Source organism: Coenobita brevimanus, chromosome 10 (assembly GCF_032717465.1).
Source record: "Coenobita brevimanus isolate Jiangsu-jjx chromosome 10, ASM3271746v2, whole genome shotgun sequence".
In the NCBI taxonomy this organism is placed as follows: domain Eukaryota; kingdom Metazoa; phylum Arthropoda; class Malacostraca; order Decapoda; family Coenobitidae; genus Coenobita; species Coenobita brevimanus.
In genome coordinates, this window is record NC_136963.1 from 4,458,173 (window position 1) to 4,472,055 (window position 13,883).

Here is a 13,883-nt window from a genome sequence, read left to right on the forward strand (position 1 = left end):
TTTTTTTTTTTATAATGCAAGGAAGAAGGAACCAAAGGCCGGGAGCCCACAAACCATTCCTTCCAAGAAAATACAAAAGAGCCAAATTCAAGATCCATTTATTTCAAGATGCCTGGACACTGCATTTGAAAGACTGGAGATCATAGGAAGCAGTAAATACAGGCAGTTCCAGAGCTGACCAGTTGCATAAATGAAGGACTGGGAGTAACGGTTAACTCTTGCTGGTATTGTCTTACTTTATCATCTCATTTACGGTATAAACGCTCCAACATGTGTCCGCCTTGGTCACATAATGGCAGCTCTCCACACTGTTCAATCTCTGGCAGCTTCCCCTTCTTTGCTGTCCTTATTCTAGTAGTTCGGTTACTCCTCTAGGAACTGCCTAGCATGGGCTAACCAACCTACTGCAGTTATCCTCTCTTCTTATGTTCCCCATTCAGAGTGGCGAAAAGAACTGGACCTCATACCAAGCCCTGAGGAACCCCACACAGCAAGGGAATGGGGTCTGGGTCACCCTCACACTGGAATTTCCCTGATGAGTATGGTCTGTAAAGCTAGTGGGGATTAACACAAACACCATTTAAGTGAAGATAGTGCGGCAGTAATTCAAGATCTCTGTTAAAAGCTAATTAAAGAATGAGTAAAACTAACAGGGGGGATAGGATGGGACTGGAATGTGTTGTTGTGATGAGGACGGATAGGTTGAGATGGTTTGTGATGAGGAGGGGTAGGTTGAGATGGTTTGTGATGAGGAGGGGTAGACTGACATGGTTTGTAATGAGGACGGGTAGGTTGAGATGGTTTGTGATGATGAGGGGTAGGTTGAGATGGTTTGTGATGAGGAGGGGTAGGTTGAGATGGTTTGTGATGAGGAGGGGTAGATTGAAATGGTCTGTGATGAGGAAGGGTAGACTGAGGGTCTGTGATGAGAAGGGGCAGATTGAGATGGTTTGTGATGAGGAGGGGCAGATTGAGATGGTTTGTGATGAGGAGGGGTAGACTGAGATGGTTTGTGATGAGGAGGAGTAGACTGAGATGGTTTGTGATGAGGAGGGGTAGACTGAGATGGTTTGTGATGAGGAGGGGTAGACTGAGATGGTTTGTGATGAGGAGGGGTAGACTGAGATGGCTTAGGCATGTCGAGAGGATGGAGGATGACAGTTTGGTGCAGAAGGTGAGAAGTGTTGGGGGTGGGGTTGTGAGAGGCAGATTAAAAAAGACCTGGGACAAGGCGATAGAGAGTGACCTCAGGGATAAGGCACTGAATAGGGAGGCTGCCAAAAATTAAGCAACCTGGAGGGATGAGAGTTCGTTGCTGGAGATTATAGGCAGTAGGAACTAGAGTGGAATAACAAAGCACCGAGGAAGATTAAAACACTACAAAATCTCCCATCCGTTTGCAGTGGCTGGGCGACGAGAAACAAACGGAATATCAAAGCACCGTGGAAGATTTAACATCACAAAATCTGTTTGTCTGGAGTAGCTGGGTGAGGAGAAACAAGCAGATTATGAAAGCACAGAGGAAGAATAAAACACCACAAATTCCACACGTTGTCTCTTTATTGGCGTGGCTCTACACGTTTCCGCCGAGCACTTACGCCAGGCCGGCCAACTCCAGCTGGATCCTGCGCCACTGGTTGAGGGAACCATGCTCTGGCCGGTACTGGACGTTGACGCCATCTGGGTAGAGTCGACCCTGCGCCATCAGCTCCTCATACTCCTCACGGTCGAACTTGGTGAAGCCCCACTTGCGAGACACGTAGATCTGAAACACCAGTATTTTTTATATATGTAAAGGATCAGAGACTAACAAGGAGAGAGAGAGAGAATCTCCATTCACTGTAACATCACACTGGGAGTCACCTTCTCTCTCAATAACCATCACTTTACTCTTTTCTACATTTACTCTCGAGGCACGACGCTCACAGACATCAGCAAAACTCTGCACTAGCCTACCAAGTTCTTGTCCGGTACTTGCAAGCAGTACTGCATCATCAGCATACAACAAATTTGAGATATTCCATCCATCACCATTCATTACCAACGCCATCCCTCTCTCCATTACTCGTGTTTTTACTTCTCTCATCACCCCATCCATATATATATTGAACAACCATGGGGACATCACACAACCTTGTCGCACGCCCACACTGATCGTGAACCATTCACTTAGATGCCCATTAACCCTTACACATGCTTCACTACCATTATAAAAACTCTTGACGGCACCCAGCAGCTTACCATCTACACCGTACATGATAATAATAATAATAATAACAACCAACCTTCTGGCGGCCGGGGTACTTGAACTTAGCACGTCGTAGCGCCTCAATGACGTGCACTTTGTGGCGATCATGTGTGCGTACAGACATGATTGGTTGGCCTATCTGTACGCGCGCCACAGTGCCCTGGGGTTTGCCGAAAGCTCCACGCATTCCTGTCTGCAGTCTGTGGGAGAGGGCGGCATGAGTGTGGTGGTGGTGGTGATGGTGAAGGCGATGATGATAATGCTGGTGGTGGTAATAGTTGTGGCGGTGGTGGTGATGATGGCAATGATGATAAAGCTGGTGGTGGTGGTGATGATGGTGATGATAGCAATGATAATGATGATGATAAAGCTGGTGGTTGTGATGACAATGATCCTTGCGATGATAATACTGATGGTTACTACTAATGCTTCTCCTCCTCCTCCTCGTCCACCTCTTCCTCCACCTCCTCCCTTTCTCTTCTCCTCCTCTTCCACCTCTTCCTCCCTTTCTCTTCTCTTCCACCTCCTGTTCCTTCTCCTCCTCCTCCTCTTCTTCCTACTCCACCTCTTCCTCCTCCTCCCCAACTCAGCTTCTTCCTCGTCCTCCTCGTCCCCCACTCACCTATCAGCGCCGGCACAGGACAACATCTTGTTTATGCGGATGACGTGGAACGGATGGAGCCGCACACGTACATGAAACTGGTCCTTGCCACAGTTCTTCACCAAGTACTGCAAAATATACGTACACACCATAAATCCACACATCTACATACATACAATGATACACACACACACATACATGCACAGATACATACACCACTGACTCATATACATACATACACACATATACATCAATGACTCATACATACATACACACACACCTGTACATACATACACAAATATATACACCTTTGACTCACATACATACATACACACAAATACATACACAGAAATATACATACATGGAAATATAGAGAAATTTATAGAGAAACAGACATACATACAGATACATACATTACAAAGACAAATATGCACATGCACATATACAACCAGTGTACACATAAATATACATACACATACAAGATACATACATATACAATACACACATACATACAAATATACAGTACATATAAATATACACACATACACCTCACTCACATACACTCCTGGCCAGTCTCTCATTCTCCATCCTCTCCACTCCATCCTCCTCCTCCTCCTTGGTCTCCCCGTCCCCCACATACACTCTCCTAGTCAGTCTCTCCTTTTCCATACATACACATATGTAGGTGATCATCTTGGGTTGCATGCCGAGGTACACACACAACCCTACACACGACCACCGTCACTTTGCCCACCAATTACCACGCTGCAGCATTGACGCACACACCGTCGGCTTAATAAAGTGGGGTACACATGACATCATCACCTTAACCTCGAGAGAGAGAGAGGGAGGGAGGGAGGGAGGGAGGGAGGGAGAGGGAGAGGGAGGGAGAGAGAGAGAGAGAGAGAGATAAGTCTGCTAAACTTTACAGGCCACACTATCATCCACTACTGAAGCCCACAAATATTGCCAGACGCCATAATCCAGTAAGGGGCGGCCATTTGTCTATCTATCTATCTATTGCCAGACGCCATAATCCGGTAAGGGGTGGCCATTTGTCTATCTATCTATCTATTGCCAGACGCCATAATCCGGTAAGGGGTGGCCATTTGTCTATCTATCTATCTATTGCCAGACGCCATAATCCGGTAAGGGGTGGCCATTTGTCTATCTATCTATCTATTGCCAGACGCCATAATCCGGTAAGGGGTGGCCATTTGTCTATCTATCTATCTATTGCCAGACGCCATAATCCGATAAGGGGTGGCCATTTGTCTATCTATCTATCTATTGCCAGACGCCATAATCCGGTAAGGGGTGGCCATTTGTCTATCTATCTATCTATTGCCAGACGCCATAATCCCGTAAGGGGTGGCCATTTGTCTATCTATCTATCTATTGCCAGACGCCATAATCCCGTAAGGGGTGGCCATTTGTCTATCTATCTATCTATTGCCAGACGCCATAATCCCGTAAGGGGTGGCCATTTGTCTATCTATCTATCTATTGCCAGACGCCATAATCCCGTAAGGGGTGGCCATTTGTCTATCCATCTATCCATTGCCAGACGCCATAATCCCGTAAGGGGTGGCCATTTGTCTATCTATCTATCTATTGCCAGACGCCATAATCCCGTAAGGGGTGGCCATTTGTCTATCCATCTATCCATTGCCAGACGCCATAATCCCGTAAGGGGTGGCCATTTGTCTATCTATCTATCCATTGCCAGACTCCATAATCCCGTAAGGGGTGGGGGTTTGTCTTTGAGTTAGTTGTTTTACGGAGAGGGGCACTAACCCTCCACCAACCCACTTGTTGACACGTAGGGAGCACGTATGGTTTGGTTATATGGTTACCACCCAGCGTTGTAAATGGTTTCTTGGCTTACAGGAAACCATTTGGCTTGTCACTCAATGTAAAGCCACCTGTAAAGGAAAGAAAAGCAATAAGAAGTGACAGGAAAGATGGGAGAAATAGGAAGAGAGGAGGACAGGCACAGAAAAGAATGATAAAGGCTAAGGAAGAAGTAGGCAGCACTACATCAAGTGAGTGGATGATGGTGAGAAATAGGAAGAGAGGAGGACAGGCACAGAAAAAGAATGATAAAGGCTAAGGAAGAAGTAGGCAGCACTACATCAAGTGAGTGGATGATGGTGAGAAATAGGAAGAGGAGGACAGGCACAGAAAAAGAATGATAAAGGCTAAGGAAGAAGTAGGCAGCACTACATCAAGTGAGTGGATGATGGTGAGAAATAGGAAGAGAGGAGGACAGGCACAGAAAAAGAATGATAAAGGCTAAGGAAGAAGTAGGCAGCATTACATCAAGTGAGTGGATGATGGTGAGAAATAGGAAGAGAGGAGGACAGGCACAGAAAAAGAATGATGAAGGCTAAGGAAGAAGTAGGCAGCACTACATCAAGTGAGTGAATGATGGTGAGAAATAGGAAGAGAGGAGGACAGGCACAGAAAAAGAATGATGAAGGCTAAGGAAGAAGTAGGAGTTACATGGAGGGACAGGTTGACGAATGAAGAAGTGAAGGAACGTTGTGGGGTAGATGTGGATGTGGTTGAGAAGATTAGGAGAAATACACTGAGGTGGTTTGGACATGTGGAGAGAATGGAGAATGAAAGACTGCCTAAGAGGGTGTACGTAGATGAAGAAGGGGGGCAGAGGGAGGGGGAGGCCAAGGATGAGATGGAGGGATGGAGTGGAGAGGTATATGAGGGAGGGGGGTGTGAGTTTGGAGCACGGCAGTGAAATGGCAGGGGACAGGGCGACATAGAGGTGATTTGTCTGTGGCCACCCTTTGCAGGATTAAGGCATCTGGCAATAGATAGATAGACAGACAGATAGATAGATAGACAACCACCTTTACCACCCACCTTATTGGCACAGATCCGGCCAGCCTCTAGTGCCTCTGAGGACAGTTGTTCATACTCGTCGGACACCAGATGTACGCACAGTGGCATCTCACGCACGTCGGCCTTCTTCCGCCCAAGGTCGAAAATCCTTATCTTGGGGTCGGGCACACCACGGCAGAAGCGCGACTTTGGGTACGGCTTGTTTTTGCAGTAGCGGTAACTAGAGGGGGAGAAGGAGGTTACTGGGTGTACTACGAAGATTACTGGGATTTATTTATTTATTTATTTATTTTATTTTTTTTTTTTTTACACAACTCTACACAAAACCACCGTCACTTTGGTCTCTCCCACATACACTCTCCTAGTCAGTCTCTCCTTCTTCATAAATACACATATGTAGGTGATCATCTTGGGTTGCATGCCGAGGTACACACACAACCCTACACACGACCACCGTCACTTTGCCCACCAATTACCACGCTGCAGCATTGACGCACACACCGTCGGCTTAATAAGGTGGGGTACACTCCTACGTCAGAATAACTTGATCAAGGCCAATCAGAGGACTACGTTTCAATGTGCCTTTCCCTATCTACCTATCCATCTATATATTGCCAGACACCTTAATCCTGTAAGGGGTGGCCACAAACAAATCGCCTCCACATCACCCTGTCCCCCGCCATTTCACTGCCCTACTCCCAACTCACACCCCCCTCTCTCATATACCTCTCCACCCCATCCCTCCATCTCATCCTTGGCCTCCCCCTTCCTCTTCCCCCCTCCACCTCACTTACATACACTCTCCTCATTAGTCTCTCACTTTCCATCCTCTCCACTCCATCCCTCCATCTCATCCTTGGTCTCCCCCTCCCTCTTCCCCCTTCCACCTCACACACATACACTCTCTTCGTCAGTCTTTCACCCTCCATCCTCTCCACATGGCCAAACCACCTCAGTGTGTTCCTCATAACGCTTCCTATCACATCCACATCAACACCACAACGCTCCTTTATATCCTCATTCGTCAGTCTGTCAGAAATAAAAACAAAACTATAAAAAAATTCCAGCAATAGGCTACCATCGCTGTTGCCATTACCATCACAATCCTTAAGCCGTCCCTGTGATTGTTTGTTTATGGCGTAATGGAAGAGACTCAACACACGCAAAGGTGGATTTTGTTCCCCCACAGACAAAACGCCTCCAAGTCGCTCTGTCACCCACCATTTGACTACCCTCCCCCCAACTCACCCCCCCCTCCCTCATATACCTCTCCACTCCATCCCTCCACCTCATCCTCAGTCTACCCCTCCCTCTCCCTCCCTCCACTTCACCTACATACACCCTCTTAGTCAGTCTTTCATTCTCCATCCCTCCACCTCATCCTCGGTCTACCCCTCCCTCCACCTCACCTACTCCTACTGCCTCAAATAAAGTGTATGTTTACGGTGCCTGGTTCAGGGCTCAATGTGGCATCCCCTCAACCTCCACCACCATGAAAATAATCCAAAAAATATATAAAACAAACTGAAATAATAGGAACTGCATTGGTAGAGTCCTTCTACTACTTACAAACATACACTTACCCAAAATAAAAACACACTCTTTACTCTAACAGAAAAAATTTAAATACGTGATTTTAAAATATTCATGGGAATCCAAAAAATATATAAAACAAACTGAAATAATAGGAACTGCATTGGTAACGTCCTTCTACTGCTTACAAACACACTTAACCAAAATAAAGACACGCTCTTTACTCTAACAGAAAAAATATAAATGTGATTTTCAAATATTCATGGAGGTCCAAATAATATATAAAACCAACACGAAATAATAGGAACTGCATTAATAAGGTCCTTCTACTACTTACAAACATACACTTACCCAAAATAAAAACACACTCTTTACTCCAACAGCAAATATTTTAAATACGTGATTGTTTTCAGATTTTCATGGAAGTCCAAAATTATAGGAACTGCATTGGTATGGCCCTTCTACTACTTACACATACACTTACTCAAAATAACAACACGCTCTTTACTCCAGCAAAAACATTTAAAATACGTGATTGTTTTAAATTTCCATGGAACCTCTCCTACATTTTGTCCAATATACTAAAACATGATGTAATAACGCCACTGGGTTCACATGGGCCTAGGGGGTTATTAAGTGGCCAAAATAAATCCCGAAATCACTGAACACCTAAATAACCATGTAATTTTAACCCCTCCATTGTCAAACTAGGAAAATATTTTACACGAATATTGGAAAATTGACTCACCATCTCGCAGGACGGCGCCCCATCTTGGCAGCTCTGAAACAATATTTTCCACGATAAATCACCAAATTAAAGCCAAATGTCCACTATAAATTTAAAGTACAGCCTCTTGTAGATTAATACACATAATTCAGAGGGTAAATAACTCAAAGATGGTAAACATATGGCAAGATAAAGGTCAGGGATTCCCACACCTTCCTCCTCCTCGCCGTCTTCTCAAGGAAAGGTAGTAGTATTGGAATGTTTTGCTGCCACTCGCTTCGAAATCCCACCAGTCTTTTAAAACTTTTATGTATCTTTTTTTTTAATTGAAATATTTATTGTTGTAAAAGGTGCAGAGTGCTAATAGTATAAAACCACTTGTATTATGTATTATTTTTTTCTACGTATTATTGGTAACATAATACCTTTACTGATTTAATGCTTATTGATAACAGCGGATGAGTAAAACCTAACCCCCTTACACATAAATTAATGAAAGAACTAATGCGTATATATTTCATACATTCGGTGAAGATTTCAACATTTTCAAGGCTCTTTTTCAATAAATAAAGTAAAGTTATGGGGAACATCGAAATTGGACCCCAGTACTCGAACGCATCACCTTCTGTGGCGGATATTTCAAATACTTTTTATACGCATCGTTTTACTCACAGACAGATGGCTTCTTGTTGTAGGCCAGACTGCGTTCTTGGTGGTGGTCAGGGAGTGTATTTTTCCTTTGTAGCTGAATCTTTGCTCTTTATTCCGATGCGACGAGTTACAGGGCAGGCGGTCATATACCAAATCGGCACTTCAAACTGGTGAATATCATCATTTTCATCACCATATAGGTTCATATGCACCTAATTATCTGAAATCCAGGCAAAATCATTGTGCTTAATTTATCACCGTTAACACTGCTGTCAGGCCTTGGGTTTCTCTATTGGATCTTTTTTGTTTTTTTGTTTAGTTTTTTTTTTTGCTCCGACCTTCGAGTTTTGAGTTCTATCTATCTATCTATTTATCTATTGCCAGACGCCGTAATCCTGTAAGGGGTGTCCACAAACAAATCGCCTCCATGTCGCCCTGTCCCCCGCCATTTCACTGCCCTCCCCCCAGCTCACACACCCCCTCTCTCATATACCTCTCCACTCCATCCCTCCATCGCATCCTCAGCCTCCCCCTCCCTCTACCCCCCTCCACCTCACATACACTCTCCTCGTCAGTCTCTCACTCTCCATCCTCTCCACTCCATCACTCCATCTCATCCTTGGCCTCCCCCTCCCTCTCCCCCATCCACCTTACTCACATACACTCTCCTCGTTAGTCTCTCACTCTCCATCCTCTCCACTCCATCACTCCATCTCATCTTTGGCCTCCCCCTCCCTCTCCCCCCTCCACCTCACTCACATACACTCTCCTCGTTAGTCTCTCGCAAGTCACTGAATGAGCTGAAAGGTAGGGGGAAATTTAATATTGATTTTTTAAGGGCTGTCTCCTGAAAGATTACCCAGGAGAGAGAGAGACAGACAGACAGACAGACAGAGACAGAGACGTTCGCGGGACACAGACGCAGGACACACGCGGGACAAAGACCCTTAGTACATTCACGTAACATTACCCTTAGTACATTCACGTAACATAAACCCTTAGTACATTCACGTGACATTACCCTTAGTACATTCACGTGACATTACCCTTAGTACATTCACGTAACATTACCCTTAGTACATTCACGTAACATAAACCCTTAGTACATTCACGTAACATTACCCTTAGTACATTCAGGTGACATTGACGGGATATAACTATGGGTCACGTACTGCACCTGGCTCTTGACTGGCTGCACAAATATATGCTGTGGCGGGGACAGCACTGAGGGTACGGGGGGGGGGAATTCATTTTTCTACAGGGGTGTATACTGACACACGGGGGGGGGGGCACTGAGGGTGTAGGCAGGTCTGGAGCACTTGTGCTCACGGGTACAGGTGAGGGGCGATAGGTCGCGCCTGGCCCACTACACTGGCAGCCGCAGGTGGCGGCCAGGAGTGGGGGGCGGGCCGTCAGGAGTGTGCTGCCGGCGAAAGTCACTGTCGGGGTCACTGGGAGTCTGGGCAGAGCTGAAGGGCGGAGTGGTGCGACGCCACAGAAGTCCCTCGCCCCCTGTGACTTCGCACCCTGAGGGCGACCTGCACTCAGCCCGCCTCTCCTGTGGCTGAGCGGGTCGCGCCTCCTTCCCTCCGGACCGAGGCGGCCCCCAGAAGGAGAACCTCCCACTAGAGGACTGGCGGAGAGGTCCTGTACTGTCCCTGGGGTTATACTCCATCCAGCCAGCTCCAGAGGGAGACCAACGCCTGACGGACTCCTGCTGAAGGCAACACAACAGCCCTACCCTGACGGCGGAGCAGCGAGAGGGAGACCGCAGCCAACGGGCTGTCATTGGCGCCCCCGGTACCCAGGGGCGTGACCTCTCCAGTCCCGAGCAGAGGCGACGCCCTTCCCACACCAGGCGCCTACAGGAGCGCCTACAGAGGTTGTTCGGCCCCAGCCCTGAGGGCCAGACCCCTGTGCCCCGCCCCGCCAGTGAGTGGCCCATCACCACGACCGACCGCAGTCCACGACGAGAGGCGACGCCCCTGCGAGTAGTCCCGTGGCCTCTGGACGAGGGGACACCTGAAGGGACTCTACCGACGCCTGGCCGACACCTGTGAGTCCCCGGGCCCCCTACCCGGCCCGCTCCCCCACCCTCGCCCACCTAACAGTGACTGTGATGTGAAGTGCCGTACAGTGAAAAGTGAGAGTTAACAGGCAGTGTCCAAGTAAGAACTCTAGTGACAGTGCCCACCCATCCCTTTATAAATTGGAAGTCATATTCTAACTCCACTCAGTGTGAAACAGGACACGTACACAAAGACTGTGAAATATATGCAGCCTAGACTGGTGTGTGTACCATCGTTACTTAAGTACAGTGTCTGTCTTATATCCTCGAGGCTGCAAGTATCCTGCGTGATGGCCTACACGTAACCTATCCGCCAGTCCGAGTCTTGATTTTGTGTAGAGTACCGTGTAATTGTATGTACTGTCCTGAAGAATTTAGTAATGCACGTGTAAGGTAGCTGTCCGTAGCTTTTATGCCCTCTTCCTCTCATATTGTATCCTGGCTCCGGTCTAGATAAAGAACCCGGCTGTATTATTGGTGTTGGTAGGACGGGAAGCCAACCTAAAAACGTCTAGCCTGACACTATCCTCTTCTGTTGTATACATCATTCCAACATCGCCATACCCTGCATAAAGAGCGTAAAGGATATTAACCACCCATATCCATAAATAAATCGCTGAGGAGGAGGTGTTAGGGAGCTTCCTTACCCGACGAGAATACGAGCAAACGTCACCAGTTGGTAAGTGACGTCATTGCTGGCTATAAGAAGTGACGTCAGTACTCGCGCTGCTGAGAGAAAACAGTATAGGGCGAAAATATACCTTGAATTGAATTGATATACTTTCTTGTGGCTTTTCAGTACATAAACCCTTTGAAAAAAAAAAATAATATTTTATCTGCAGCCATATCTTAAATGCATCAGTCGAAAGTTTATGTTGACCCTCAGTTTTCACCTTGGCGATCAATTTTTATTATCCTGAAGTTCTAATTGGTCAGAGATAACAATAAGACTTTAAATACAGTGCATGAATGATCGTATAATACTTTGTGAACGCCATGCATGTATTGAACGTCGGATGATTGCACCATTATAATTATTAAGGCGTCCGTTTAAAAGTTTGGCTTAGTCTTTGATATAAGAAAATTACCTAAACAAATTATAGACATGTATTGCCCATCTCATAGCAGGAAGCTAAAGTTATGCTAAATATATGGCTCGAGGAGTTGAAGGTTGTGGCTTGTCATACCAAATGTACTTTCAAATAAGGAATGCGGACATCGTTTACATCCCTAACGGAACTCAAAGCTGTGTTTAATAAATGTATTTAGATTTGCGTTTCCAGTTCAGGGCATAAAATTTGTGTTTTATATTAGAATGGTGGGTGTATATATGGAAGGCCAACGTGGAGGTGGTACCACAGGCAGGAACATGTGGGGGTGACAGGGTATGATATCATCTCTAAATGCGAGCCATTTTACCGCCGCCATGACGTCACAGTCACGTGACCATCTTAGTTCCAATAATTCCATTGAACTATCACAAATACCGGCAACAAAACACATTGTCAAATATATTTCTGGGTTTTTGTAATTCGCCTATGATGTAAAGATTATGAATTTTGGGTTATATACTATATTGACACCAAGTTTCAGGAAATGCACACGAAATATTGTATAATTTATGTTGTATCAAGATAATCAGGTTATTGCATGCAAGAAGTTATCTATAAAGATTTATAAAATAAACGATGTTGATAAAGAATATTATTAGAGTAGGCTTTATTCGAATTAGAGTGTAATTTTAAAAAGAGCTCCTATGTGGAGTTTGGATTAGAGATGCCGGCACAGTTACCAGATCAGACACGAACCTCATGATGGTTATTTCGTAGTAACTTATTTACAGGACAAGCAAGATTAGCCAGGGAGATAAAGAACGAGAAAAGAATGAAATATTTTGTTTACTGAGGCCGATGGTGTGTTGATATCAAAGGAATAATAATGAGTAAGGTATGGCAGAAGGGAAAACAGTGAGGTGGCACAAGTGGCGCCGGGACGCTGGGGGTTAGTGTTGCTCCGACGGTGGCCGTGGGTGGACGTGCGTCAAAATTACTAGTGTACTCCTACCGATTTCGCCATGTCGACCCGCAGCACGACCCGGAAAGTGACCTCGGTGACGACCTCAATGAGCTCGGAGACGCCCAAAGCAGGTCACAGCGGCATTAAAGCAGGCAGTCCTCGCTCCTCACCCCTGTCCCCAACACGGCTGTCCAGACTGCAGGAAAAAGCCGAGTTGCAAAGCCTGAATGACCGCCTGGCAGCCTATATAGACAGAGTTAGGTCACTGGAGGTTGAGAACAACCGGCTAAATCTACAGGTAAGGTCATTAGGGGTCAGGGGAGGGCAGTGGCAGGGGTGTATATATATGCCAGGATTTATGTATGTCGGGTCACGCTGTCCCCTCACTGGCGGCGGGGTTTGGCTGTAAAATCGACCAGATAAATAAATACAAAGTTCATTTAAGACAATATTATGATTATTTAGGCTACATAGAGGCCATTTTTGTAATACTGAGGTCATGTCAAGTTAGTTTTCATTTTTTTTAGGTCAGCTTTGAACTTTGACATCGTGCTAGGTCATGTCACTTCCTTGATTTTGTGGTAGTTCCTTGATTTTGTGGTTGTGGTTCCTGGATTTTGTGGTTGTTGTGATTGATTTTGTGGTTGTGGTTGATTTTGTGGTTGTGGTTGATTTTGTGGTTGTGGTTCCTTGATTGTGTGGTTGTGGTTGATTTTGTGGTTGATTTTGTGGTGGTTCCTGGATTTTGTGGTTGATTTTGTGGTTGTGGTTCCTGGATTTTGTGGTTGTGATTGATTTTGTGGTTGTGGTTCCTGGATTTTGTGGTTGTGGTTGATTTTGTGGTTGTGGTTCCTGGATTTTGTGGTTGTTGTGATTGATTTTGTGGTTGTGGTTGATTATTTTGGTTGTAGTTCCATGATTTTGTGGTTGTAGTTCCTTGATTTTGTGGTTTTGGTTCCTTGATTTTGTGGTTGTGGTTCCTTGATTGTGTAGTTGTGGTTCCTTGATTGTGTAGTTGTGGTTGATTGTGTGGTAGGTCCTTCATTTTGTGGTTGTGGTTGATTTTGTGGTAGTTCCTTGATTGTGTGGTTGTGGTTCCTTGATTTTGTGGTTGGTTCTTGATTGTGTGGTAGTTCCTTGATTTTCTGTTTGTTCATTGATTGTGTGGTTGTGGTTG

The 13,883-nt window shown here is 45.7% G+C and overlaps 2 protein-coding genes across 3 annotated transcripts in view; one reads left to right on the forward strand and one right to left on the reverse strand.

The window, feature by feature from the left end:
* Positions 1–1,542: 1,542 nt before the first annotated feature.
* Positions 1,543–8,250, reverse strand: RpL10 (ribosomal protein L10). The gene is made up of 6 exons (XM_080280498.1): positions 8,184–8,250; positions 7,993–8,025; positions 5,733–5,931; positions 2,871–2,977; positions 2,286–2,448; positions 1,543–1,765 (listed from the first exon to the last, which is right to left on the reverse strand). The coding sequence occupies exons 2-6, from the start codon at positions 8,013–8,015 to the stop codon at positions 1,595–1,597; spliced, it is 663 nt and encodes a 220-aa protein (XP_080136624.1). The 5' UTR covers positions 8,016–8,025; positions 8,184–8,250; the 3' UTR covers positions 1,543–1,594.
* A 4,471-nt stretch (positions 8,251–12,721) lies between these two features.
* LOC145410131 (lamin-like) overlaps positions 12,722–13,883 on the forward strand; it is an 80,924-nt gene continuing 79,762 nt past the window's right edge. For both annotated transcript variants that reach the window (XM_080280330.1, XM_080280334.1), the window contains exon 1: positions 12,722–13,004. In XM_080280330.1, the coding sequence (XP_080136456.1) occupies positions 12,765–13,004 (240 nt within the window). In that variant the 5' untranslated portion in view covers positions 12,722–12,764. The remainder of the gene's footprint in view (positions 13,005–13,883) is intronic.